Source organism: Canis lupus, chromosome 11 (genome assembly GCF_048164855.1).
Source record: "Canis lupus baileyi chromosome 11, mCanLup2.hap1, whole genome shotgun sequence".
In the NCBI taxonomy this organism is placed as follows: Eukaryota; Metazoa; Chordata; class Mammalia; order Carnivora; family Canidae; genus Canis; species Canis lupus.
Window position 1 is genome coordinate 25,052,687 of NC_132848.1, and position 26,653 is coordinate 25,079,339.

The 26,653-nt window shown below is 56.4% G+C and overlaps 1 protein-coding gene and 1 long non-coding RNA gene across 2 annotated transcripts; one reads left to right on the forward strand and one right to left on the reverse strand.

The window, feature by feature from the left end:
- Positions 1-1,803: 1,803 nt before the first annotated feature.
- BIK (BCL2 interacting killer) lies at positions 1,804-17,259 on the reverse strand. The gene is made up of 5 exons (XM_072843631.1): positions 17,180-17,259; positions 5,420-5,560; positions 4,010-4,117; positions 3,238-3,355; positions 1,804-2,355 (listed from the first exon to the last, which is right to left on the reverse strand). The coding sequence occupies exons 2-5, from the start codon at positions 5,551-5,553 to the stop codon at positions 2,266-2,268; spliced, it is 450 nt and encodes a 149-aa protein (XP_072699732.1). The 5' UTR covers positions 5,554-5,560; positions 17,180-17,259; the 3' UTR covers positions 1,804-2,265.
- An 18-nt stretch (positions 17,260-17,277) lies between these two features.
- On the forward strand, positions 17,278-21,638 carry LOC140642712 (uncharacterized). The gene is made up of 3 exons (XR_012039135.1): positions 17,278-18,336; positions 20,247-20,387; positions 20,915-21,638. It is a non-coding gene; the product is annotated as an uncharacterized lncRNA (long non-coding RNA).
- Positions 21,639-26,653: the final 5,015 nt, after the last annotated feature.

Here is a 26,653-nt window from a genome sequence, read left to right on the forward strand (position 1 = left end):
TTCCAGCAGCCTCCACCCCAGGGGATAGGGGCTGTGTCCAGGCACTGCCCCTGGGACCTGCTGCAGAGGAGCCGCAGGAGATGGGGGCCTCATGTGGAGGTGACCGCGTCACCCCTGCCCCCTTCCTGGGAGGGATGGGCCTCTAGTCTTTCCTTTCTGGGGTTGGACAGTCAAGATTTCTGGTATCGCTGTTGCTTAAGCATCTGTCCGCAACTTGTGCAAGTTGCCACGTGGACCAGCCAGACTGGGTTTGACTGTGACCCCTCCCCGTGGGCCTCAGCATCTTACTGCCCCATGCGGCTGGACTGGCCAACGGTGACGGTCAGAGGATCCCACTGCCCCTCTGGTCAAGCCCCTTACTTCTCTGCTTTGAGCAGATGAGTGAAGTGGCTGCAGCTGGCACCTCCTGTGGGGGCGCAGCAGCAGTGGGCAGCTCCTCACAACCCCAGGGTTGGCATGAACCGGCAAGACAGGGAGTCACACCTCCATCAAGCTCAGCCAGGGCTCCCACCCCAGGGCCTTTGTATGTGCCACTCCCCCTAGCTAGGTGACCCCTTCCCTCGTCTCCTCCACAGCAGCTCCTCCAGCCAGCCTGGTCTGTGTCCCATCCACCCCAGCCCGTTTCTGTCCTGTTGCCTCCAGAACACAGCCCACAGCTCTTCTGTGCTTTTTTCCCTCCCCCAAAAACAACGATTAGAGGGGCCAGGTCTTCACATCCCCGGAACTTGTGCCCAAGCCTAGCACAGTAGGGGCTCCCCTGACATCCATGGGTGGGGAGAATGCTGCAAACCCTAGAACACCTGGGGAGGGAGGTCCCCAAATTCTGCAAGGAGAAGCCTCTGCATCAGCTGCACCAGGGGGCTCCATAAACAGCATTCCCCTTCCCTCTTCTCACTGAAGCCCAAGCTCCTTGAGAAGCTGCAGGCACCCCCGGCCACATCTAACACCTACATGGTCAGGTGGGCAGTTCTATCCCGAGAGCTTAGGAGCAAGCTGGGGCTAGATGGTTAGGGAGGACTTCCTGGAAGAGGTGCCTCTGGATCTGGCCTTGCCGCTCCCCGGCTTGCCCTGGGTGGTTTTGGGATGGCCTGACCTTGCCCCAAGGGCCGGGTAGTCAGGCCCCAAGCCGTGAGGGGCGGGACCTGGAGAGCTGTGGCACAGGAGCCTGGTGGTGGCCGGGAGTACGCGGGACCTGGCCAGCCTGGCCGGAGGGAGGCATGTAGCTGCACATGCCAGATGGGCTTTCATGGGCTCTGGGGCTAGCGGAGGGCAGGCCCCGAAGAGGCAGCTGCAGAGGACGTGGGCACGGGGCTGGAGCAAGGGGGGGCCCAGCCCAGGGCTGGCATCTGAGACGGGAACTGTGGTGGGGCAGGGGGACAGTCAGAGCCCAAGTTCCAGAAAGAGGACCTGACTGGGTCTAGAAACAGCACTGGGCCCAGGTCTGGGGCAGGCTGGACCCTCACGGGGGTGCCCCTCATCTAGCCCCTTCTCCCTGCAGGCCGCACTGTCCAGCGGGGAGTGCTGGATGAGCAAACCTGGGGAGGGCAGGCAGCCCAGCTGTAAGACTGAAGGCCCAAAGGAAATAATCCCTAATGGTAGATTCAGGCACCAGGCACGACGAGAGAAGGCATAAACCTGATTGTGTTGGGCCAAACTTCACGACAGCAGGTGCAGGAAAGAGCCTGCAGGTGTGTGATCACGTACAGGTGCTTGCACACGCCCGCCCTCTCTCCCCCTCCCCCTTGAGTCTCCAGCAAGGGGCCAGAGCCGGGCGGCAAACCCCAGAGAGGACCAGAGACCAGCTGGAAACAACATTTTATTGAGCTCTCCTCAGCCATCAAATCTATTCCAGCAGATTTTCTCTTCGCCCAGGGGCCTTCCCGACATGGGGGTGTGGCCAGCACTCCCCCCCCAACCCCCGCCGCCAGAGGAAGGCTCCAGGCTCCTTCCCTGCCGGGTGGTGGTGGCAGTGACAGCACCCAGGCCACCTCAGGGGCTGAGGCCAGGAGAGCGGCCCAGCCAGGCCTTGGCGCGGGCAGTTAACCAGTAACGACCCCCGAGGTATAATGAATTCATTTCTCTTACAAAAAAGAAAGAAAAAACTAGTATGAAACCTCAGTAGTGTCCCAGCACTCGGAGTTTAAATATAAAAAAAGGGATCAGCAGAAAACAGTTAAAAAAGACAACAAAACCAGCAAGGCCACCTCCAGGGTGGCGGTCGGGCGGGGGCGAGGCCAGCCCCGTCCCCAGCGGCTCCAGCTGGTATCACTGGAGGAGGCGGAGGCCCCAGCCTAGTAGCAGCACCAGCAGCAGCAGCAGCGACAGCACCAGCCCGCGCCCCGGGTTGGGGGACACCTGTGGGATGAAGGGCGGGAGAGGTGAGACCTCCAGCCGGGGCCGGGGGTGCTCAGGTGCCCCCCACGTGTGCTCAGGGGCACGGGGTGAACCAGGGTGGCTGAGAGGGTGCTGGAGAGTGGGTCAGGGAGGCGGGGACACAGGAGCGTCTCCGGACAGCACAGCTCACAGGTGGGGACAGCACCCAGAAGCCAGAGCACAGGTGGGCCGGGGAGACGGCCCGGGAGGCGGCAGAGGAGAAGCCTACCCAGGCCGCCGTGGGCACCAGTGGGGGCTGAGCTAGGGTAAGGGACGGTCCCCGGTGCTGCTGGGACAGACAAGGAGGGTCGGGAAAGAGGCTCAGGAGAGGCACCTGCCGGGCAGAGGAGCGAGGATGGTTAGGGAGGCTCACGCGGGGCTGGTGAAGGTGCTCCCGGGGGGTGGGTGGGGAGCCGGAGCATGGGTGTGGGAGCAAACACGCCTGAGAACTGGAGCATAGGGTGGGGGGCAGCCCAGGAGGCTCAGCGGTTTAGCGCCGCCTTCAGCCCAGGGCATGATCCTGCAGGCCCGGGATCGAGTCCCGCATCGGGCTCCCACACGCACGGAGCCTGCTTCTCCCTCTGCCTGTGTGTCTGCCTCTGTGTGTGTGTGTCTCTCATTAATAAGTAAATAAAATCTTAAAAAAAGAAAAAAAGAACCGGAGCATGGAGCTGATAAACCAGGGGTCTCCAAGCTGAAAACCGGGAGAAACGAGGGCAAGCAGGCACCACAAGACAACGGGGGGCGGGGAGGAGCAGTCTGTGGCACCCGAGGACATGCTCTGCGGGGCAGCAGCTCCGTGGCTGCAGGTGTCACCGCAGGCAGGCGGGTAAGTCAAGGTCACAGAGTTCACGGTTCATTTACCCTGTTCCGGAAGGTCAGGAAGCTCCAGATGCGGATGTTCTCCCTGAGGTTAGCAAGACCATCCAGGAAACTTCTAAGAACACCTCTCAGGCCTGTCTGGTTGTAGGTAAAAGCCAAGCTGTAAGACAAATGGGCAGGGAAGCAGGGCCATTACTGCAGGGAACAGGGGCGGAGATGGCCTTTATTTCAGGGGACCCCCGCGGGGAGAGGAGGGCGGCGTCCCCTCCCCCCCACACCACTCTACCCCCTTCCCCGGGTGGATCCACCAGAGGTTCTCTCTCCACGGGCCATTTCTGGTCCTAATGCATCTGATTTCCTGTTTCCTTCCCCTACCCACCGGCCTACCGGGGGTTTTGGTCTTGGGTTCTGGAAAATGCTCCACTGCTCACCGGCCCAAGGACCTGCCGGTCCTCCCTCCGGAGGATCTTTGCTGTGATGGAGGCCCAGGCACCCCAACAGAAGGCTGCCTCCCTGGGGACCAGGAGACCACAGTCGCTCTGGCTTAGGGGGAGGGTTTCCACATCCCCACCTTGAGAACCCAGAGATGCTGGCAAATGGTGGAAGTACACAGTGTGCTCAGGACAGATGCCTCCCGGCAGGACACACGGCTTCGCCAAGCTCACCACTTCCTACCAGCACTTTAAGTCAAGACCCTTTCGGAAAAGCACAGTCTTGGCTTGATGAAGAGGCAGAGGAAGGCACTGGGTTGTGCTTAGTCTGTGGCCCAGGGGCAGGGGCGGGGCAGGAGGTGGAGGGCTGGGGGGGGCACCACCTGTACATGGCCATCCCGGGCAGCTCGCCAACGCGGGGAAGCATCCATCTCACTTCCATCTCGTCCCCGATGAAGGCCAGCCGCATGGCCACATCGTCGGGGTTGTTGCTGTGGGGAGGGCACAGGGAATTAGGGGTGTGGCCGTGTGGTGACCCCCATACACAGGCCCACCTGGCCCACCGGGCCCCGGATTTGTGGGAGGCAAGGGGCGGCACAGAGCAAGGTGGGGGGCAGGGAACCTTCACATGCCCCTCCCCTGGCCCCCACTTTGCTCCAGAAAAAGCCAGCGAGGGCCCATCCCCAGGTGGGTTCCGTGTAGCGCAGGCCCCGCTTGTGGGAGGGCAGAGACACAGTTAGCGCCGCCGCTCCTCCAAGGAAAACCCAAAGCTGGAGAATCCTGGGAGAGGACATCCACCGGGAGGCTTGCCAGGAAAGATGACGAAGGTGGGCAGCGGGGCTGGGGCTCTGAGCCCCCACCGGGTCACTAGGACTGGCTTTCCCCGGGGCTCCACCTGCCAACCTGCCCTCCTCCTCGTGGGGAGGGATTCCAGGACCTGTTCCCTGCTCCCCCATCCTGAAACCACCTGTCACCCCCTCCAGTTCCCTCCTCTCACTGACCGGAATCCTGGATGGAAAGGAGGTACATGCCATCACACCTGATCTCCAAATCCAGCATCCTCCCCTCCCCTGCCCTCCCCTCTGGCCGGCTTCAGCCCTGCTCTCAGGGGTTTGCCCACACATTGCATCTGGGAATTTCCAGGCTCCCAGCTCAGCCCCAGCCACCTGCCCAGTCTCCCCGGGGTCCCTGCTCTCCATCCCAGGGATGATGGAAGGTCGGGTGGGAGGCTGAGAAGGCCTGGCTGGCAATCAAGGTCGGGGGGTGGGGGGGTTGAGGTCTCACCTCTGTCCCAGGCAGCCCCAACCCCCAGGTTGGGGACCTAATGACTAAGAGAATCCTGAGGCCTAAAGCAGAAGGGAAGCACCTGGGCCCGGTCCTGGGAAGATCCCCTCTCCGCCACCCCGACAGCCGGGCCAGGCACTGTGTGCCGAGTGGCTTCCTCAGGCTACTTCTGATTTTCTAAAATTAGAACCATCTCATCAAGAGGCCTTGATGAGCTGATCACGGTCACCGAGGGGCAGGAGTCAGCCCGTCCTAAAGCCACGAGTTTGAGTCATTTTGGTGGCAGCGCCAAGGCCCATCCCGGGAATATGCTGGACGCCGAGGGCCTCTGTGGGCTGCTCCCCGAGGGGCCGCCCCGCCCGGGCACAGGCCTCCTGGACCACGCCTGGGAATTTCCACCCTAGAGCCCTGCCCGGACAGCCCCGAAGGCTGCTCCCCTAAGTATACCCCCGAGCTCACTCACCAGAGATGGGGGTGGGTGGGGCCCACAGAGTGTTACTGGGACCTACCTGTTAGGGGAGGGCCCAGGGTCATAATACTCCACGAGATCTGTCATGCCCGGAACCTCCAGAACTTCTGGGCCATGCTCCTGCAGGAAGGTGCTCAGAAAGAGGTTCCTGGAGAGGGGTCCTGAGTGAGACATTTCTTCTCTGGGGGAGAAAGACACAGACTGAACCCTTGTTCATTGAAGCTGGGACTCTCCTGCTCACTCTCCCACATGCCTTGCAGCCGGTGGTGGGCGTGCGACCCCCAGTTCTGAGCCATGAGGTCTCAGAGCTCTGACGCGGGAGGAGGAAAGGGAGCAGCCTCGCCCGGGCAGCTCTTCTCCCTCCTTGCTGCCTTCAACACAGGAGAGGGCTGGAGCGGCAGCAGCCACTTTATGACACCATGTTGGTGCTCAACATAAGGATAACCAACATGCTGGGTGCCTGGGTGGCTCAGGGGGTGAGGCCGGGGGTCCCAGGATCAAGTCCCACACTGGGCTCCCCACAAGGAGCCTGCTTCTCCCTCTGCCTGTGTCTCTGCCTCTCTCTCTCTGTGTCTCTCATGAAAAAATAAATTTTTCTCTTAAAAAAAAATAAAATAAAATAAAAGAGGGCCAGCCTGGGTCTCTTTAAAAAAAAAAAAATTTATTTATGAGAGAGAGGCAGAGACACACGCAGAGGGAGAAGCAGACTCCATGCAGAGAGCCCTATGTGGGACTCAATCCCAGGTTTCCAGGATCACGCCCTGGGCCGAAGGCGGATGCTCAACCGCTAAACCACCCAGGTGTCCCCCACTGAGCCACCCAGGTGTCCCTCTGCCTGTATCTCTACCTCTCTGTCTCTCTGTTTCTCATAAATAAATAAAATCTTTAAAAAAATTAAGCAACATGCCAAGGACAGAGGAGAGAGGGACAGAGCCTGCCTCTCTGATGGCATTCTTAAACACTTGCAAAAATACATGCCACAGCCAGCCTAATTGTGCAGGAAAAATAAAACCCAATTCATTCAAATCACCCTTCATTGAGTTTCCAGTTCCTTGTAGCCAGAGGCCCTCCCATTACGACCATGGATTCCCACATCTTAAAGTGTCTACGTCCCCCCTTGGGATAGCCAGTGGGATCCCATGACCTCATTCACCACAATTCACCCCACATCGTAGGTCCGGAATATAATGGTGAAGAATGTGGAACTCAAGGACCCGAGTTCAAATCCCAGCTCCGTCACTTCGTATCTGTGTGATGCTGAGGGATGGGACACCAACCCTTAGGGTTTTTGCACCTCAACTCCCCGTCTTACAATAATGTCCTGGGTTTTAAGAAATTTTCTAAGTCTTCACATTAGCCTGCTGGTTGCGGAGAGAACCCTCTTGCTAGCTTGTTGGGTCCCTAACCTTCCAGGTAGGTATTTAATTAAGACGACACTGGGGGCTTGGAGAAGCTCATGATTAAGCCAAGAAGGGACAGAGCCACGTGTCCCCGGTCCCCAGCCCAGCGTGGACGGTGTTCAGCCCTGAAGCGGATCAACTGTCGGCAGGACGTACACGGGCAGCCTCCAGGGGACCCCGAGTTTGGCAAGAGCACACACAACTTGCTTTCAGCATCAGGAGTGGGGACGGGAGGCCCAGGGCGGGGCGCAGGGTGGGCTCGTGGGCGCGCATCCCCCAGGTGTCTCGGGGCGAGTCTAGACAGGTTACTCTCAACACGCGGTCAGAGATGGACACGCTGTGATGTCCTGCGGGGCGCGGACAGGTATTTGAGGGTCTGGGCTCTCTGGCCTTGGGGAAAGGAAACCACAGAAGAACAGCGTTGTTCTAGAGATTGAGTGCCCAGAATGTGTGTCAAGGGGGCTGTTCCGGTTTCCTAAGGGAAAGCCAGGAGAGCCTCTGGTCTGTTCCAGGTGAGAGCCCAGCTTGAAAGGCAGCTCCAGCGGGAGCGAAGCCTGGAGAAATCAGACGTGTAAACACAGGCACGACCGCCACAAAGGGCCCGTGGCCTGACATATGCCACCTGCACCTGCCAGGGCAGCACCTTCCCCTGCGGGCTGACAGGAGCGGTCGGGTCCTGGGTGGGGGCTGGGGGGCGGGTGCTGCCACCTGCTGACGGCACCTGCAGGCAAGGTGTGAGGGCACACAGGCCTGGGACCCAGTGTCCCCCCACCCCCTCCCCCCGCCGCCATCAGGCCAGCAGGCGCCCAATGGGGAGGACCAGGTGCTATTTCTAAGAACCCGAAAATGCTGCTAGCAGCTCAACAGCAGCTCAGGGACTGCTGAGTGCCCACTCCTGGTACACCTGTTCCAGGGAACACCAGGCAGCAGGCACAAGCTATGAGGTGTGGGGACCCCTGGCTGGCTCGGTTGGTGGAACACGAGACTCAATCTCGGGGTCGTGAGTTCAAGCCCTGCGGTGGGCATTGTGCTTCATTTAAAAAAAAAAAAAAAAAAGCAAAAAAAAAGCTATGAGGTGACTCTAGTTCCCTCTACAATGTAAAGCTCTTCAACCAGACTTTTTAAAAAAACTAGATCACAAAACTAGTCCGGTTGGAAGGCGCTCTGAGCCAGAGACAGCGAGGCTTGCTGGAAGTGGTGGACCCAGTCCCAGGGAGCCTCCTCCAGCCACACCCTGGCGCCGACCCCGGATTCAGCCAGCAGCCGGACTCCAGCGCTGCGTGCTTAAAAAACCAGAGAAACAGGGCGCCTGGGTGGCTCCGTCGGTTAAACATCTGCCTTCAGTTCAGGGTCCTGGGATCAAGTCCCACATCGGGCTCCCTGCTCAGTGGATAGTCTGCTTCTCCCTCTGTCTGCTGCTCCCCCTGCTTGTGCACTTTCTCTGTGTCAAATAAATAAAATTAAATTAAATTTAAAAAAGAGAGAAAGGAGAACATTGGGGGGTGGCGGACAGCAGCACAAAAGGCAACTGACTCGTTAGATGGAGTCTCAACAACGTAGAGGAAACATTTCAGAATAAAAGATGGGGAGCATTGGGATACCTGGGGGGCTCAGCGGCTGAGCGTCTGCCTTCGGCCCAGGGCGTAATCCGAGGATCTAAGATCGAGTCCTGCATTGGGCTCCTGCATGAACCTGCTTCTCCCTCTGCCTGTGTCTCTGCACTCCCCACCCCCTTGTCTCTCATGAATAAATAAAATCTTAAAAAAAAAAAAAAAAAAGATGGGGAACATTGAGGCCGCCGAAGAAAACGTGATCATTCCAGTGACACAGGAGACGGAAGATTTCTAGCAAACATGAAATGAACCTCTATGCAGAACCACCTCTTGGAACCACCAAGAGGTTCAAGGTTGCTGGACACCAGATCAACATATGAAAATCAATACCCACAAGGCAACCAGAAAATACAGCAGCAGATAGATACCTATTTACAGACACATAAGGCTTTTAGGAAGGAAACGTGATTTAAAAAAAAAAAAAAAAAGAGGGATCCCTGGGTGGCGCAGCGGTTTGGCGCTTGCCTTTGGCTCAGGGCGCGATCCTGGAGACCCGGGATCGAATCCCACGTCGGGCTCCCGGTGCATGGAGCCTGCTTCTCCCTCTGCCTGTGTCTCTGCCTCTCTCTCTCTCTCTGTGTGACTATCATAAATAAATAAAAATGTTATAAAAAAAAAAAAAAAAAGAAAAGAAAAAAAGAGTCGGGGGGGGCAGAGCTTAAAACTTTCATGGAGAGGGAGAAGGACGCCTGGGTGGCTCAGTGGTTGAGCATCTGCCTTCGGCCCAGGGCGTGATCTTGGAGACCCGGGATCGAGTCCCACAACGGGCTCCCTGCAAGGAGCCTGCTTCTCCCTCTGCCTGTCTCTGCCTTTCTCTCTGTCTCTCATGAATAAATAAAATCTAAAAAAACAAAAAAAAAAAAAAAAAAAAACTTTCACGGAGAAAAACTAAGAACTCCACTGAAGGGCATAAAGAACCCAGATACCTGGAACCAGCTTTCACAGACGAGATATTTTAACGCTGCAAGGTTGTGAGCACTCTGCCTGTGTAAGGATTGTGACCCAAGGAGCCTCTAGCCGCTGCCAGGCCCCAGGGAGCTTGGTGTCCATGCAAATGACAATTTCCCAGGAAAAGCAGTCCCAGCCCTCATTTGCATGGGCCCCCAGCCCCCCTTCCCCTCCTCACCACGCCCCAGCAAGGGGCTGCTCTCTTCCCAGAGGCTCCTGTGCACTCCCACGGAAACCCCTGCCTCACCGCAGCCAAGGGGCCACAGTGGGACTTCGGTGGGCATGTGGCCTCTGAGCCTCACTTTGACCCACTGTCCCCACATCCCTCAGCCTCCAGCAGACACTCCCAGAATCCCTGGGCACCAAGTGGGAATGCGGCCCATGAGCCCTACAGGGGCATGCGCCTGACCAGGGACAGTGACCACTGGGCAGCCTGGCCAGGGGGAGGTTGAGGCCTGTGTCTGATTAGCTCCGGGGTTGGGTGAGAGCTGGGGTGGTGCCTCCCCTGCAGACAGGTGGCAGAGTCTTGGGTCACCTAACTCAACCACTCACTGCAGTACAGTGTGATCTTAGGCAAGGGCTTCAGTTTCCTTATCTGTTAAATGGGGGATAATGATCCCACACTAACAGGGTTCCTTTTCCAGGCAAGAACCGGCACAAACTGCCGGTTAGAACCCCAGCTGATGTGTGAGCACCGACCTGTCACGGCCCGACTCCAGCCCTGTGTAAGGATTCTCATTAAATGCTCACCAACCAGGCCTAGGGGCTCTAGATCTGAGCAGCAGGAATCAAGAGTGTGGCCAGGGACCTGGGCGCAAGTTCCCCACAGCAGTCCCCCAACGCTTGGGGACTCCAGCGCTGGTCACTTCCTGTCCACTCTGCTGTCTAGCTGCCCGGCTGCCCTCCAGTCTCTACTGGGCCCTCTCCTAGCTGATCTGCCCCCAGCAGCCTCAGATCCCACCCAGCCACTGCTCCACTCAGCTCCCCCGGCCCGTCGGGGGTTGTGCACACTGCTATCAGGGCCCTCTTCTGCCCCTGGCCACCTCACCAGCCCCAACCCTGCCAATCCAATCTCAGGCCCTGCTCCCGCCCCACTAAAGACCACGCGCTTCTGTGAACGGTGCGCTGACACATCAGGCCTCCCCCAGTGTTTGCAGGAGCAGGGCCCGCGGGCTGGCAATCCTGACTCCTTTGACCGCTCATTCCTACTGGTCCCCAAAGAACTCAGCCCTGGCATCGCCTTCCTAGATGCTCCAAGGAGGCTGGGGGGCTTGGGGAGCCCACGCAGCCCCTGCCTCTGCTCCCTTCTATCTCTAACCACCCACAATGGGGGCTGCTGATTCTTCATCTGTGGTGTGGACCCCGCGCCCCGTTCCTTCCCTCCTAAATGAAGATACTAGTAATGTGTGTCTCCCAGGGCTGCTGTGAGGACAAAAGGATGGAATCTGTGTTAATGCCCCAACACAACACCACAAACCAGGAGCTGCCATTGTTCTTAATCTTTGGTTCCCAGCCGTGGCTCAGAGCACGTGGTTTGTCAAACAACCAATCACAGCCCAGTACTGAGGAAGCTGCAGGCCCAGGAGCCTGGACTGGTTTTTTTAAGAATCTATTTAAAAAAAAAAAAAAAGAATCTATTTTTTTTCCAGCAGATTTGCAAACAAGTAGTTTCAAACCGTTCCTGGGTGAAAAGAAGGCATACCTAGACACCCAGCCCCAACCCAGGCTGCAGCCCACACGCTCACCCTCCTACACACTCCCCAGAAAAAGCCACTAGGAACCCTCTTTTGCTCGCAGAGCTTGGATGCCAATGTCACCTGTGGGCAGAAGATGCCGCCCTCACGGCCACAGAGACACCTGTGGGGCCCAGGAGATGGAGAGAGGGCAGTCTCCCCACCGCCCAGGTGTGGTTTCACAGGGCTGGACAAATGCTTCCATCTGCATAGATCATCTGCAGAAGAGGCAAGGAGATTAATAAAAACAGGTAGGGGTCTCTCTAGGACAGACGTGGGAAGGGGGCTGAATTTCTTGTGTTCTACTACAGTGCATGTGCTGGGATGGCTAGTTCAAAAAATAAAGCAAAAATCACTGTTTTGAGGCAATAGCTTGAATTTTCCTTTAGTGGAAAGGTTTGTCTTAAAGGTCTATTTCAGAATGGAGCCTCCACCCCAGCCTCCCCACCTGGCGGGGAAGCCCCGCCCCCAGCTCCCCTCCACTCACGGCCCCCTCCTGCCTCCACCCTTAGGAACCTGCAGATGCCCCAAACCCAGCTCCTTTGCAGTGGGCAAGACTCGCTTCCCCAGTTATGGAAAAGTGATTGGGGAAAAGACAGGGCGTGAGAAACGGGAGGGAGAGAGAAGAAGAAAAAAAAGTGTTTCAGGTAAAAAGAAAGTTGGAAATAGCCATCCATGGGGAGGCGTGGGCTTGGCCTCTGCAGCCTCGGTCTCCTTTGTCCCCTCTGTCGCTGACCACGTCCTTATTTGCATCTACTGAGTCCAGCCTCCTCCAGAAGGAAGGGGTGTCTGCCCCACTTCACAGGCGGGGACCCAGGAAGCTTGAGGATGGAAATTCAGAGCTCCTTGGCCATGCAATCACACCCCACCTCCCACCCCCACCCTGGGGCTCCAAAAATACAGCGACCTAGCAGTGCAGGCTGCCCGGAGAATCAAAAGGAAGGCCACCTTGACAATCACACACTAAAGTCTTGCTCTGAGGCCTGAAATCCCAAATAGTTTCCATTGAATTCGATGGTGATGGAACGAACAAGGCGGGGGCCCTGTATGTAGGGCTCGGCCAGCGCCGATGATGTCAGCAGCGTGACTCAATGATGCCTTCTGAGCCTCCACCACAGAGGCCCATTCAGGTCAAAGTTTGGCGGGAGTTGCTGAGGCTTGATTCAGCGGCAGGTCCCCCAGGGAGGCCCCCCTCTGGGCCTGGCTCGGGTCGCTCAGGTAGGTTAGTGGAAATGATGCAAAACCAGCGTCCCCTCCACTGCCCCCCCCCAGAATCCACATTAGGACAGACAGGTCACCGCAAAAACGGAAAGAGGTGGGTCTGTAACAACGGGGAAAGAAGTCACGGTGAGGTGAGCTGCTGCAAGGCCCGCAGTGATGCGACGTATGCAAATGTCCAGGTCTCACCGCCTCTGTTCACTACCTGCCTGTGGAGGTGGAAGCTGTGCCAGGGGGTACTCAGCCACTGGGACACCCGGGTCCTGGTCCAGCCTGGCCGTTTGGCCCTGGACAGGTTCCTTAGCCCCTCTGGACCCCTAGTTCCATGTCTGCAAAACTACCACTGGGGAGACTTTATTTCTGTCCTTTCCTGCCCAAGTATCTATAAAGATCCTCCAAACTGGAGAAAGCAGAACAGATTAATAATTTTCTGGATGGGGGCGCCTGGGTGGCTCAGTCGGATAAGCATCTGCCTTAAGCAGATCAGGTCATGATCCTGGGGTCCTGGGATCAAGCCCCACATCGGAGACCTGGGCTCCCTGTTCAGTGGGGAGCCTGCTTCTCCCTCTCCCTCTTCCCGACTTGTGCTCTCTCCCTTGTTCTATCTGAAATAAATCAATACATTAAAAAATTCTCTGGATGACTGATTTTGAAATTGGCTTCACACCAGTTTGCTGTGGCCTGAATGTCTGTATCACTCCCAAAATCGTAATGCCCAGGGTGATGGTATCAGGAGGTGGGGCCTGAAAGAGGCAATGAGATGCTGTCGGCTCCACTAATAGGCTTAGTGCTCTTCTAAGAGACACCCAGGAGGGCTCCCATCCCGTCCCCGGTCCCCCACTCAAGGATACAGGAGGTCAGTGGCACCCTGACCTTGGATTTCCAGCATCCAGAACAGTGAGAAATACATTTGTACTTTATAAGCCCCCCAGTCTGTGGGGTTTTGTTATCACACACAGTTCGACGGCGGAGTGAACGGAACCCACGTTGGGGGAGGAGGAGCAAGGAAAACCCAGGGGGATCCCAAAGTCCTTGTTGACACCGAAAAGGGGATCCAAGGGGACCCCTATGCTCTTCTATCCCCATCAGGAAGGACAGGGTGCCAAGATACTATGTAGGCCTGCAGTTTTTAAGTTTAAAAAGCATGAATATCAAAAGAAGTTTTTGGGGCACCAGGCTGGCTCCATCGGCACAGCGTATGACTCTCAATCCCAGGGTTGTGAGTTCAACCCCCACGTTGGGCATAGAGATTACTTAAAAAAAATATTTAAAGAAAAAAAATCCATAAATGAATAAATAAAAATATGTTATTGAGAAGTATTTAAAATAAGTAAAAGATTGTGCCCCTTCCTCGCTGGGACAAAGTCCTCAGCCCCCCACCAGACTCGCCCTGTCCCTCCCGAGCTCTCAAGCCTGACACTCTGGCCCTCGTCTCCTTCTCCCAGGCTGGTACAGGGGGCCTGCTTCTTCCTTCAGGCCTGGCTCAGACCCCACCTCCTCCCCGCCTTCCCCAAGACAGAATTAATTGTTCCTCCTCCATGTTGTCCCAGCACCTTTGGTAAACAGACCTGGATTGGGCACTTGGCCCATCTGACTCTCATGAAATGTTTACCTGTCTGTCTGCCCCGCTCAGAACAGGGGCCTAGCGATCGGGAACAGTGAGGGGGCAGGAGGGGCAGGTGATATACTGCGAAACAGAATAAGGGAGCTGGGCTCACAGGGACAGGAGACCCCGGACTCGACACACCCTCGCCCTTCAAGAGCCCAGCAGGAAGTGCTGCTGTGAGGAGGAGGCCGCAGAGGCTGCGCGTATGGTACGCAGTAGTGCCCACTAATGGCAAACTATTACGAGTCTGGAGCTCAGAAGAGGCGCATACCATGCTGACCACCTCACAGAGCAGGGATCTTCCTGATGTGTCATCGTCCATACACGGGCAACTCTGCAGATCTGTGCTCACCTTGATCTGGCTTCTCCTGAGCTCCAAGCCACAGACACACAAATGCTAACTTCTTAGGGGCAGGGGGAGGGGCAAAAACTCTCAATTCTCCCTCTCCATATCCCAGTGATGCTCCCCAAGGAGCCAGGGGGGCTGCTCTGGGCTCTAGAGCCCGTGCTTCCTCTCAGTCTGGGTGACAGGCCATCTTCGCCCACCTCCAGAAAAACAGGTTTACCCATGCAGTGCCCGGCAAGGCCCAGCGGGTGTTTTGTATTGTCACATCCTAATATTGACACTAGGAAAATCAGCTGTCCTCTCCAAGCCCGCCTCAGGGCGCTGACCACCAGCCCTGGCCTCTCTGCTGCCAGCCTCAATGCCAACGAGGAACTGGGGGCCGTGGCCTCATTTGCTTACATTCTGTATTTCTCCCAGGGCCTGGCCCCGGCCAACCAGCAGCAGGACAAAGAGACCAGGGAGCGGCTCCACATGTCCACTCTGGACCCACTGCAGGCTTCCTGGTGGCTGCCAACAACAAAACCCGAGCGTGCCGGCAACTTCCTTGAAACCTCTTGGAATTGTTCTGAGCCGAGAGAAAAAAACAGCCGGACTCTCGTGGGATCCACTATGTTCGAGGCAGGGGAAGCAAGAAACCATTAATTGTCTACAAACTTAATAGGTCCACTACAAACAGGATGCTTTCCAGGGAGAGGGGAAAATACCTCCGAGGTCAGCGTGGAGACCCAACCAGCGGATGGAGCCATCCTCCGAGCACCCCCTTCCACAACCTAGCCCAGCAGGAGAGGAAAAGAACGGGCTAATGCTGCTCTCTTGGTTTCTCTGCAGCTCAGCAAATCCAGCTTTTATACCTGCCAACCGCCTTGTGAAACTTGGGGTATGTAACAGGCATGCAACCCTCCGTCCAGCCTCTTCCCAGTGGGCCCTGGCTGTGCCACCTGCTGGGGATACTCCGCTGAGTGTGACATAGGTCCTATGGTCCTCATGGAGCTGCAGGCGAGCGTCATGCTAAGTGAGCACAAATGGGTAATTTCAATCTGTCTCCAGTGTCCTGAAACAGTACAATGAGTTCCTTGCACAGAGGATGGGCTGCACCTTTATAGAGGAGGTAGTCAGGGAAGACTTCTCAGAGGAGGCAAGCAAGCCAACGGAGCCAGGGAAGGATGACACCCGCAGGGACGGTGCTAAGTGCATCACTCCATTTGTTTTAGGCCTCACGGGATCCCTGGGGCTTGGAGAAACACCCTTGCTGACACAGTTCCCACCCTACCACCACCACCACCCCAAATCGCCTGGCAACCATCTTAGAAGGTTGATTAAATAGGATTCCCCTGTGGTGGGGGGGGGCACATTCTGAGGCACTGACTGAACAGCCACATCCTGGAAGCCAGTCTCCCCAGGTGCTTTAGACACTTCAAACCAAAAACAAGCATAAAGAAATTTGTAGAGCATTGACGCTGGTAAGAGCCCTACCCCACAGCTAAAGCCGGCAGTGACAGCCCTGTGACCTTGAGGTTCAAATGGTGGGAAATCCCCAAATCCTGGAGCGGGAAGGGAAGGGTGGAGGAGAGGCCAAGCTGTGGGCAAGGGCAGCACCAACAACCAGCGCTGAGGCTGGAGTCCCCGCCCAGCCATCGCCTGAGACAGACCACTTAGGGAACTAGTGCAAAAACCACACCAATCAACTCCTGAAAGGTGCCACTGCCAAGACGTTACCCCAAAAACATGCCCAAGAGAAGCAGACACAAGGTTAAAGCATTTGCGCTGAGGGAAGCCACTGAAGAGCCACCAACACCAAGTGGGTGTTCACAGCTGGTGGGGACCTCATGGACCCATTCTAAGGAATGAGCAAACTGAGGCCCAGAGGCGGGAGCAGCCCCTGTAGGACAACACAGCTGGACAGTGGCTGGGTGGAGAGCTTTGGCCGCGCTCCCAGAAAACAGCTCCGGGCTCTTGGTTTGCCGGCGTCTAGGCGGCCTCCTCCTGGAAGCGAGTCTCACTTTGACCACCTGTGAAACGAAGCCTCCAGTCTCCGGAGAGGGCCAGGATGCGGCTCACAACCCTCCCTTCCTGGGGAGCGGGCGAAGCCTCGGGGAGCAGGCCCGATCGGGGCCGGGCCACAGTGGGTGCGGGGCGGGGTGATGTGCAGCGGCGCCCCCCGGGGCGGCTCATTCCAGCCAAAACTACACTGACGACCAACGACCCACGGCAACACGGCGGTTTGGCGCCCAGGCGGCCGGCGGGTTCGGCGGCGCGGGGCTCGGCGGCGGGAGCCCTCGGGGTCGCGGGAGGGACGCGCCCGCGGCCGCTGCGGCGGGTTTGCAGGGCGAGGCGGGGCGCACCTGCGCGGGGCTGGAGCCGGGGCCGGGGCCGGGGCAGGGGCAGGTGCGGGCGGCGGCCGCGCCCCGCTCGCCGCGCAGTTCCTGTTCCGGGCGCCCCCGCCGCCCGCGCCGGAGCCTCTCCCGGCCCTTCGCAGGTGCGCGGCCACTCGGGGCGCCCCGGGGCCATCTTCCCGGTTTCGGCGGGGGGACCCCCTCCCCCGCGGGGGCGGGAGCCGGAGCCGGAGCCGATGGCGGCGCGGGGGGGGGCGCCCCATTACGCGGATGCGGGGACGGAGGGCCCGGGGGCGCCGCGGCCGGGACCCTCGCAGGCGGGGACCTGGACGCCCCGCCGGACAGGGGGCGTCTCGGAGCCGGGGGTCCCGGGAGTGACACACCCAACAGCGGCCCGGGACGGAACCACCTGGGCACAGGTCCCTAAGCAGCCCCCGCTCGGCACCCTGGGCGCCCATCTACCGGGCTGGGCGCGGGGGCGCGGGGTGCAGGGGCGCGGGGCAGCGGGGCAGCGGGGCCGCAGGGCAGCGGGTGAGGGGCGCGGGGCGCAGGGCGCGGGGCGCAGGGCGCGGGGTGCAGGGCGGCGGCGGGACCTGGACTCACCGCGGGTCCGGGGCGCTGGAGCCGGGACGCGACTGTGTGCGGCCGCCGCGGGCGCGCGAGCTTATAAACCGCCGGTCGCGCTCGGGCCCGCCCCCGGCCGCCTCCCCGCCCCCAGCCCGATCCCCGACCCGGGCTCGCCGCCGCCGCCGCCGCCGCCGTGCGCTCCGTGGCCAGGGTCTCCAGGCGGGTGGTCCCATTCGCCGTCCGAGCGGGTCCCGACCGCCCGGGGCTTTGGTCCAGGCCATTTCACCAATGTGGAAACTGGGCGTCGGAGAGGACCCAGCGACAGCGGGGACCCCCCCCCCCCCCGTCATGCTCTCGGTGCTAGCAGCTTCGGGAGTTAGGTTTTGTTTTGTTTTTCTCAATTTTCTTTATTGTGGTGAAATACACACGACACGATTTACCGTATCAACCAGTTTTAAGTGTGCCGCTCAGTGGTGTTCAGCGCCTGCATAATGTGCAACGGTCGCCACCTCCCATCTCTGTGATTCCATCTTGTGAAAACAAACTATAAAAACTCCCCATTCCTGGGGCGACCGGCTGGCTTAGTGGGTGGAGCCTACGACTCGCGACTCTCGCTGTTCTGGTCATGGTTTCGAACCCTACTTTGGATGTAGAAATGACTTAAAATAGATATATGTATATATACATATATATATATACATATTTTTTATATATTTTAAATACTTTATTTACTTATTCATGAGAGACACAGAGAGAGGCAGAGACACAGGCAGAGGGAGAAGCAGGCTCCATGCCGGGAGCCCGATGTGGGACTCGACCCTGGGTCTCCAGGATCACGCCTGGGCCAAAGGCGGTGCTGAACCGCTGAGCCACCCAGGGATCCCCTATATACATATATTTTTAAACCTCCCCATTCCCTCCTTCACCCCTCGGCCTTGGCACCCACCTGGAATTAGGTATATTTCCGCCTATTTCACAATCGTGAAAACCAAGAGTGAAGCTTTGGCAGAAACAGCGTCAGCAGCATCCCCCTCCTCCAACGCCCCATCCTTCCACCTGTACCACCCACTGCACCCCCATCCCAGCCTTCCTCGTGGGAGCAGCCTGTAAGGGAGGAGCCCTTCCGTTCCTGCGCCTAGGGAGAAACGGGGGTGCAAAGCCCCTAGGGAGGAGGAGAATCACAAAGGTTCTAGGTAGGGTGGGCCCCAGCCCTGGGGCTGGTTAGGGAGGGGGTAGGGGCAATCCCTGAGGTGGAGCAGGGGAGTGTGGTGGAGGCTGAGGCAGGCAGAAGCCTGGCTGGGATTACAAAGTAACCACTGTCCCAAGAACACAACAACAAGACTTGTTTACCTTAGTCCAGCTCCACAGTGTCTGAGGGCAGAGGAACAGCAGATCCAGGGGAGCTCCCCTCCCCCTAATTGTGCCACTTGCTACCTGGTGGGGCCCCTGGCCCCTTCTTCCCATTTCTGGAGTGACTGGCAGTGATGCCCTCTTTTCCTTCCGTGTTATCTCTGAAACGGCTGACCCCACCCTACACCTGCAGGGCTATAGGGTGGATCAGAGGAGAGATCAGGATCTGTGACCACCAACAGATAATCCTTGGTAAACACCAACAGAGTTTAAACTTCAGGGCCCCCTGGTCCCTCGTCCCTCGGGCCTCCATCTGGCCTCTTGCAATTTTGTAATCCTTGGAGGACCCCCACATCACACCACCTCTAAGCCCCACAAAGGCTGGATCATCCTGACCTCCTCTGAAAGCCACAGGTTGCCTCACCGGCAGGAGTGAGGAGCCCCTCTCCAAATCTTTGAGTCTCGCAGAAGGGAAACAATGACACCGGGTCTCACCAGCCAGAAAAGCCCGACATGCGGGAGAATGCCTCCAGAGGGGTCTCGAGGCTGAAGGCACAGTGCCCGGCACATAGTAGGCATTCAACAAACACTAGTGGAACAGATGAAGAGGGACCTTTGGGTACAGATAAGGGATAGAAGTCCTCAAGGGAGGGGTGGGTGAAAATATTTGTTTTGGAAGGTCCTAAGATAATATGCTGATCCAATAGTTGAAAAGGAGGCAAAACCTTTTGAATAAGAATGGGACCTGTTGGAGGCCTTGGCTTCCTATTAGTCCAAGAAAAAGCCCTGGGCTAGACTTGGAAGCATAACAACACCAAGGAGAATGTTGACAGGCACTGGTCCCCCAGTCCCAGGGCTGACTACCCTGTAATTCCCACGACTGCCTCTGGCACCAGGAGTGGCCATCCTGGTGTCACAGACACCAGAGCACCCACCGAAGGTCCCAGGACAGGCCAGAGAAAACTTATGGTCCCATTTTACAGATCCCAAAACGGAGGTTCTAAAAAAGGAGAGGGACTGACTCAGTCAGAGGAGCATGTGATCACGATCTCCAGGTCCTCGGTTGAGAACCTTATGGGGTGTAGAGATCACTTAAATGAATAAACTTAAAAAAAATAGGGGTGCCGGGGTGGCTCAGTCAATCAGGCGTCTGACTTTGGCTTAGGTTGTGATCTTGGGGTCTTGAGACGGAGCCCCATGTTGGGCTTCCCACTCAGCAGGGTGTCGCTTTTCTCCCTTTCTCTCTGCTCCTCCCCCCATCCTCTCTCTCTCTTCTCTCTCTCTCTCTCTCTCTCAAATGAATAAATGAAATCTTAAAAAAAAAAAAAGCCAATTGCTAGAGATCACCTAGCCAGCCCTTAAGCAACAGAGTGTTTGAAGCCCAGGTGCTGCAGTGACCTATTTCCCCTCCACAGCTGGGTTCAAACCTCCTGGGCCTCAGTTTCCCCTTCTTCATAGGGATTTGCTGGCCTGTCCCAGGGCTATCAGGCTGTGGATCCTGCTCTCTAAGAGAACCCCATGACCTAGTGGGCAGCCCCTTCATTCCCGGGGCCTCCATCCCAAGGAGCTGCCTCCAGGGGCCTGGGGATCCTCCGAACCCCTCCTGCTGAGGCTATGACCCCCTTCTCTCAGTGATTCAGGGATCTGCTGTCCAGTAGAGCCTCTGGCACCAGCTTAGGGTTGAATTCTGTCCTCGGTATGACTTTTCTTTGGATCATTCATTTAACAAATATTCATTGACACCCTATTCCAGCAGGGCGATAGCTGACGGGGATCTAGAGATGACACGTCTAGCAGGGAGCCCCCCATCCAAATCGGGGAGCCAGTGGAGCAGAAAGCAGCCACCGGGAAGGTAAAGCGGCGGGCAGCTCGGCACACACAGCTGCTCACGGAGGTGAAGCCAGGGACTGTGCGGGGGAGTGGGGAGGACGGCCACAGCTAGGTGAGAGCATTCCCAGCCCCAGGAGGGAGAGGGGAGGAGGGGGAGAGGGGAGCCCCGGGAGGGCCCGCCAAGTGTGCCTGCCAAGCTCCAGCCTCAGCGGCCGGGGCCCACCAGGGGGAACCAGGCGCCAGTGAGGTTTTCAATGGTCCTGTCTTTCCACTTGCCATCCCAGACTTTTGTCCTAGCCTTAGGACACCTTATCTGGGAAATCCTCCAGCTTTGAGAGGCTTTGTAATATCGGGAAGGACCCTTCAAAGGGCTTTGCTGTTCTCTCCAGAGCTGTCTGTGCCTGAGCTCCTTGTGTGGAGCTCCCGCAGCCTGGTGGGCCAGCTCCTCCGCACCACAGCGTGTCACCTGTGCCAGCCCAGGGGACGTTTTGCGGGGGAACCTTCTCGGGGCGGGAGGCTGTTGAGAGCTCTGTGGTCAGGGCGTGTGGCCTGGGTGATTTCATATAAGCCTCCTGCACCCCTGCGGGGCAGGTGTCTGCATTGCACAGGTAAAGAAGCTGAGCCACAGAGAAGGGTCCTGACAGGTCCAAGGCCACAGAGCCAAGAGATTGGAAGGCTGGGGGTTGAGCCCAGGGCCCTCTATTCCGCCTGACTTGGGGTTTGTAGCTACGCTTCAGGAAGTCTATGAACCCCTTCACATGGAGAATTTCACTTGGGGTATAAGCCTTTTCTGGAGAGGGAGTCTGCAGCCTGGTGAGTGAGAACCAGGACTCTGGAGTCACCCAGCACTGAGCTTGGATCCTGACTTTATAACTCGCATGGTCACAGGCAATTGCCTCTATGAAGTTTTCAGCCTCCCAAGGCTGCTGAGAGAGTAAAAGCATCAGAAGCCCTTCGTGTGGTGCCTGGCACACAGCAGGTGGCCAGTAAACCCAGAGGCTGTTATTGAAGGAGTCAACATGACCGTGCTGGCAAAAGAAACTGTATCTTGGAGGTGCATCTTCTGTAAAATGAAACAACACATGTTTACAAATCCTTACGGCCGGTACACTCCCACATTTTGAAAAAAATCCATATAGAAAAGACTGGAAAGAAATATAGGATTGCAAAATGGAAATAGCGGTCATCTCTGAGCATAAGGATAAGTAGTATAATTTTCTGCCTTGTGCTTTTCTGTACTTTTCTGTATTTTCTAGATTTTCTCTACAAATGTGTATTAACTTGGTAATGATATGAATAAACTTTTTTTTTTTTATGGCAAGAATGAAAACTGTGTTTAGTCTTGTCTCAGGCTAGAGGAGAGCCAGAGACAATGGCAGATTCCCTAGCTCCAGGGATGCCTGGGTGGCTCAGCAGTTGAGTGTCTGCCTTAGTCTCAGGTCGTGATCTTGGGGTCCTGGGATCAAGTCCTGCATCGGGCTGCTCCCTGCATGGGGCCTGCTTCTGCCTCTGCCTCTGTCTCTGCCTCTCTCTCTCTGTGACTCTCATGAATAAATAAATAAAATCTTAAAAAAAAAAAAGAAAAAAGATCCCTAGCTTAGCTCCAAGTGAGACAATACTGGGACGAAGTACATAATGGGTTTCAGGCAGAAAGTGCCAGGCCTCAGGAGAGAGAAAATTGAACCAGCTCCTTCTAAGGAGACTCAAATGTATCAGGAAAGGCTTCCAGGAGGAGGAGGCCTTTGAAGGGCTGAATTTGAGGGCTAGGAGAAGGGGCTGGATTTTGACCAAAAGGGAAAGATGGGTTTGGTCCTCTTGTCCTGTGGGTACTGCGGAGCCATAGAAGGTCTTTGAGCAGGAGAGGGACTAGATCTTCAGGAATTGGACCTGGCAGCCACGTGAACTGGATTGGAGGGGAAATGAAGCCCGGAGTCTGTGAGAGGGCCTAGCCTCCATCCAAGTAGTAGGAAGGCCCAGGCTGCCCTCTCTCCCTGCAGCATCTCCTCCACTTTGTTCGGCACATCTGGCCTGTACTGTACTCTCTCGTTAGTGAGGCAGTGAGGCCCTCTCTGGATGGAGCTGTTGGGGAGCCTCTGGGAAACTCATTATGTTCCCATTTTGCAGGCCAGGAGACTGAGGCTCAGAGAGACCAGCTGAGCTGTGGCATAGAGGGGCGTGGATGTACTGGGATGGGCGGGGGGTGGTGGTGGTGGCTTCCCTTCCCAGCTATGTGAGCAGGAACACAGTCTAGGGAAGGCCTGGAAACCTCAGTTTCTCTCACTTTCCAGGAAATGGGGACAGCGACACCTAGCTCATCCCTAGTTGCTGTGAGGAAGGCAGTGGTGCCTGAAGCAGTGTTCATTACTATCCGAGGTGACTCAGTGGGGCTGCTTGGGCCCCTGGTTACCTGGTCTGCTTTACCTTCTCCCACAGCACTGGCTGCTGGGTCGCATATTTATTTGCAAATATATTTTTGTCTATTGTCTGACTCCCCGCTCCCCGCGGAGACTAAGCCAGGCTCAGTCAGTACTTGCTGAGCAAACAGGTGCAGGAGGATGTGCACCTTCAGGCTTCTCTCTTTTAGGTCTATTTCCTCCCTCTGTCCTTACATCATTTCTCCCCCTCGAGCCACATTTTTATTTTTATTTTTTTTCGAACCACATTTTAAAATAGTTTCTATGGCAGCTCACAGCTTCCTTTTCTTCCTTACATGAGGGCAGGGGGAGATCCTGCTGCTTTACAGCCTGGGGTGGGGGAGGTATGTGTGCATATTCACACTGTTGTATGTGAGCTGGGGGTGCGGTAGGGGCATTCCCAAGAAACCTATGGGGGGCCTGGTCTCCCTGGAAGTCCAGTGACCCTGGGTGAGGGAGTCCAACCTCTCTGCACTGAGGAATTTCCCCTGGGCATTGGGTCAAGAGACCCCCCGCTCCCTTCGCAACACACATCAATCAGGCCAGGCCTGCCTGAGTTGCTGCTGGGCAGGTGTAGGCAGAGTCTAAGCAAGTCAGGGTAGGGCCTTGTAACAATGAGGCCAGGGGAACCAGGGTGCGGGAATTTGGGGTCCAGGATGTGTGACAGCGGATGACACTTGGCTTCTCTGGGATTTCCAGGAAGCTTTAGGAATGACTGGGATTGTGGTCAATGGCCAGAGCCCAGCATCCATGGATCCTCAGCTGGGGAGCTGCTGGAGATTGAGGGGAAGTTAGAGGTGGGGGAGGGTCTTGGGTGCTTGGAGCTGGAACCAGGTACTTCTCCAGGCCGCGGGGAGGCCTGTAGGGGCAAGAGTCAATGGTGGTAAGATTATTTTTGAAAGTTAAGGCTGGTTCTTTTTTTTTTTTTTTTTTTTAAGATTTTATTCATTTATTCATGAGAGGCACACAGAGAGGCAGAGACATAGACAGAGGGAGAAGCAGGGAGCCCGATGCGGGGCTCAATCCCAGGACCCCGGGATCACGACCTGAGCCGAAGGCAGATGCTCAACCACTGAGCCACCCGGGGCTCCAGTCAGGGCTGGTCCTTACCTGCTTGGGTTACATCCTGGATACCTGGAGAGCTTACTTACCCCAGCTGCCCCCTCCCTCCCAGCTCTCCCAAGGCTGGGGCAAGAGCCTCCTCTGAATACACAGAAGGATATCTGCCCTTCAGCCTCCCGGGGGCCTCTATTTATTGCAAACCTCTATTTATTGGAATGGGCAGAGCCCCAAGACCTGCTCCACTGCCCTAACTCTCCTGGCAGCAGATCTCCTGAGCCTCTGCCAGCCTCATGCCCGCTCAGCTCAACCAGGACCCCCAAGGGTGAGGAGCTGGCGTGGGCATCCAGTGCCAGCCCCGGAGCCTCAAGGCCTGGGAGGGAGGCCACCACGCTAGGCAGGACCATAGTGCCACCAAGAGCTGGGACAAAGGTGGCGATGGAGGGCCGAGGCCCCAAGGAACTCGAATGAAGAACAGAAGTGGACAAGCCATGGACTTCAAGGAGGCTGCTCCGTACCTCACCCAGGAGGTGAGAGACACCACAGGCCAATGCAGCCAAACTAGCTTATCCCATCCCACACTTGCATCTGTCACAGTCTTGGCTGATGACAACCCTGTCCTTCTAGATGCTCAGGCCAAAGACCTCAGAGTTGTCCTTGACTGTTCTTTCTCTCACTCCTCCCTCCCTGGACGTGGGCCAGGTTCAGGGACTCCTTCCTTTCTACCTTTCTTTACCTGCAACATGGGGCTCGAACTCTCAACCCCAAGATCAAGAGTCATTTACTCTACTGACTGAGCCAACCAGGTGTCCCTCTTTGGGGACTCATTTCTAACGAATATAATGTGGTAGAAGTGATGCTGTGGGATTTCCAAGGCCAGATGCTAGCAGGATAGCTCTCCCCTGGCGCTTGCTCCGTGGGTCACTCACTCTGGGGGAAGCCAGCTGCCAACAGCTGGCACCTCTGAGTGCCCCTGCCCTCCAGGAAGTGAATCCTCAGACTGCCTTCCTCCACTGCTCACATTTTCCTTTTTTTCTTTTTAAGATTTTTTATTCATGAGAGGCACACACAGAGAGAGACAGAGACACAGGGAAGAGGGAGAAGCAGGCTCCATGCAGAGAGCCCGATTCGGGACTCCATCCCAGGACCCCGGGATTACACCCTGGGCTGAAGGCAGACGCTTAACCACTGAGCCCCCGGGTGTCTCATTTTCAACGACTCACCTCATTGCTCATTCCATTCTGGCCACACTGGTTCCTTGCTATTCCTCAAACCCGGGTTCACGGCTGCCTCAGTGATTTCAGACCTGCTGTCTCCTCTGCCTGGATCCCTCTCCCATTAGAAATCTGCAAGTTTGTCCTTAAGTCTCAGCTCAAATGTCACCTTCGTCAGGGAGGCATTCCCTGACCCTCCCACCTGACACCTCATCCTTGACTCCCTGGAGATCTTTACAGCTCTGTCTTGCAGTTATTGCCCCTTATACGTGACTACAGTTCTTTTTTTTTTTTTTAATATTTATTTATTTATTTATTCATGAGAGAGAGAGAGAGAGAGGCAGAGACACAGGCAGAGGGAGAAGCAGGCTCCATGCAGGGAGCCTGACGCAGGACTCGATCCCGGGACTCCAGGATCAGGCCCTGGGCCAAAGGCAAGCGCCAAACCGCCGAGCCACCCAGGGATCCCCTGTGACTACAGTTCTTAATTTTGTTTATTGTAGGTCTCCCCCAACTGGCATACAAGCTCCACAAGATCAGGGATCTTCGTCTATCCTTTTTCCTTTCTTCACTATGCATCCTCAGAGCCTAAGAACAAGGCTTATCATACAGGAGCCATTAAAAAAATATGTGTTGGGACGCATGTGGTGGCTCAGCAGTGGGGGGGTTCTGCCTTCGGCTCAGGACGTGATCCTGGGGTCCTGGGATCAAGTCCCGCATGGGGCTCCCCACAAGGAACCTGCATCTTCCTCTGCTTCTCTCTGTCTTTCATGAATAAATAAATAAAATCTTTTTAAAAAGTGTTAAAGACAGTAATAAAATACAAATAGCTGGAAAATGAATGAAATGATCTCCACCTTTAAGGGTAATCACAGAAATGTAATTTAAAACATGGGATCCCTGGGTGGCGCAGCGGTTTGGCGCCTGCCTTTGGCCTAGGGCGCGATCCTGGAGACGCAGGATCGAATCCCACGTCGCGCTCCCGGTGCATGGAGCCTGCTTCTCCCTCTGCCTGTGTCTCTGCCTTTCTCTCTCTCTCTCTGTGTGACTATCATACATAAATGAAAATTAAAAAAAATAAAAATAAAAATAAAAATAAATAAAAAAAAATAAAACTTGATGGCAGGGGGCATCTGGGTGAGTCAGTCAGCTGAGCATCTGCCTTTGGCTCAGGTCATGGTCCTGGGGTCCTGGGATCAAGCCCCATGTTGGGCTCCCTGCTCAGTGGGGAGTCTGCTTCTCCTCTTCCTCTGCTCCTCCCCCTGCTCGTGCTCATGCTCTCTGTGTGTCTCTGTCTCAAATAAATAAAATCTTAAAAAAAAAAAAAAAAAAAACTTGATGGGGGGTGGCTCAGTCAGTTAATCATCCGACTCTTGATTTTGGCTCAGGTCATGATCTCAGGGTCATGAGATCGAGCCCTGCGTCAGGCTCTGCCCTGGGCATGGAGCCTGCTTGAGATATTCAGTCTCTTCCCCTCTCCCTCGGCCCCTTCTCTCCCCTCTTGCATGCATACTCTCTCTCTCAAACAAAATGGGGATCCCTGGGTGGCTCAGCGGTTGGGCACCTGCCTTCAGCCCAGGATGTGATCCTGGAGTCCCAGGATCCAGTCCCACATCCGGCTCCCTGCATGGAGCCTGCTTCTC

Bases quoted from the DNA above. Each gene is read 5' to 3' on its own strand.
- BIK (XM_072843631.1), bottom strand. From the start codon at position 5,553: ATGTCTCACTCAGGACCCCTCTCCAGGAACCTCTTTCTGAGCACCTTC. The intron at 4,118-5,419 runs GTAGGTCCCAGT...CCCTCCCCACAG, and splicing joins CCTGGGCCCTCCCCTAACAG to CAACAACCCCGACGATGTGG. The intron at 3,356-4,009 runs GTGGTGCCCCCC...TTTGTCTTACAG, and splicing joins CCCGGGATGGCCATGTACAG to CTTGGCTTTTACCTACAACC.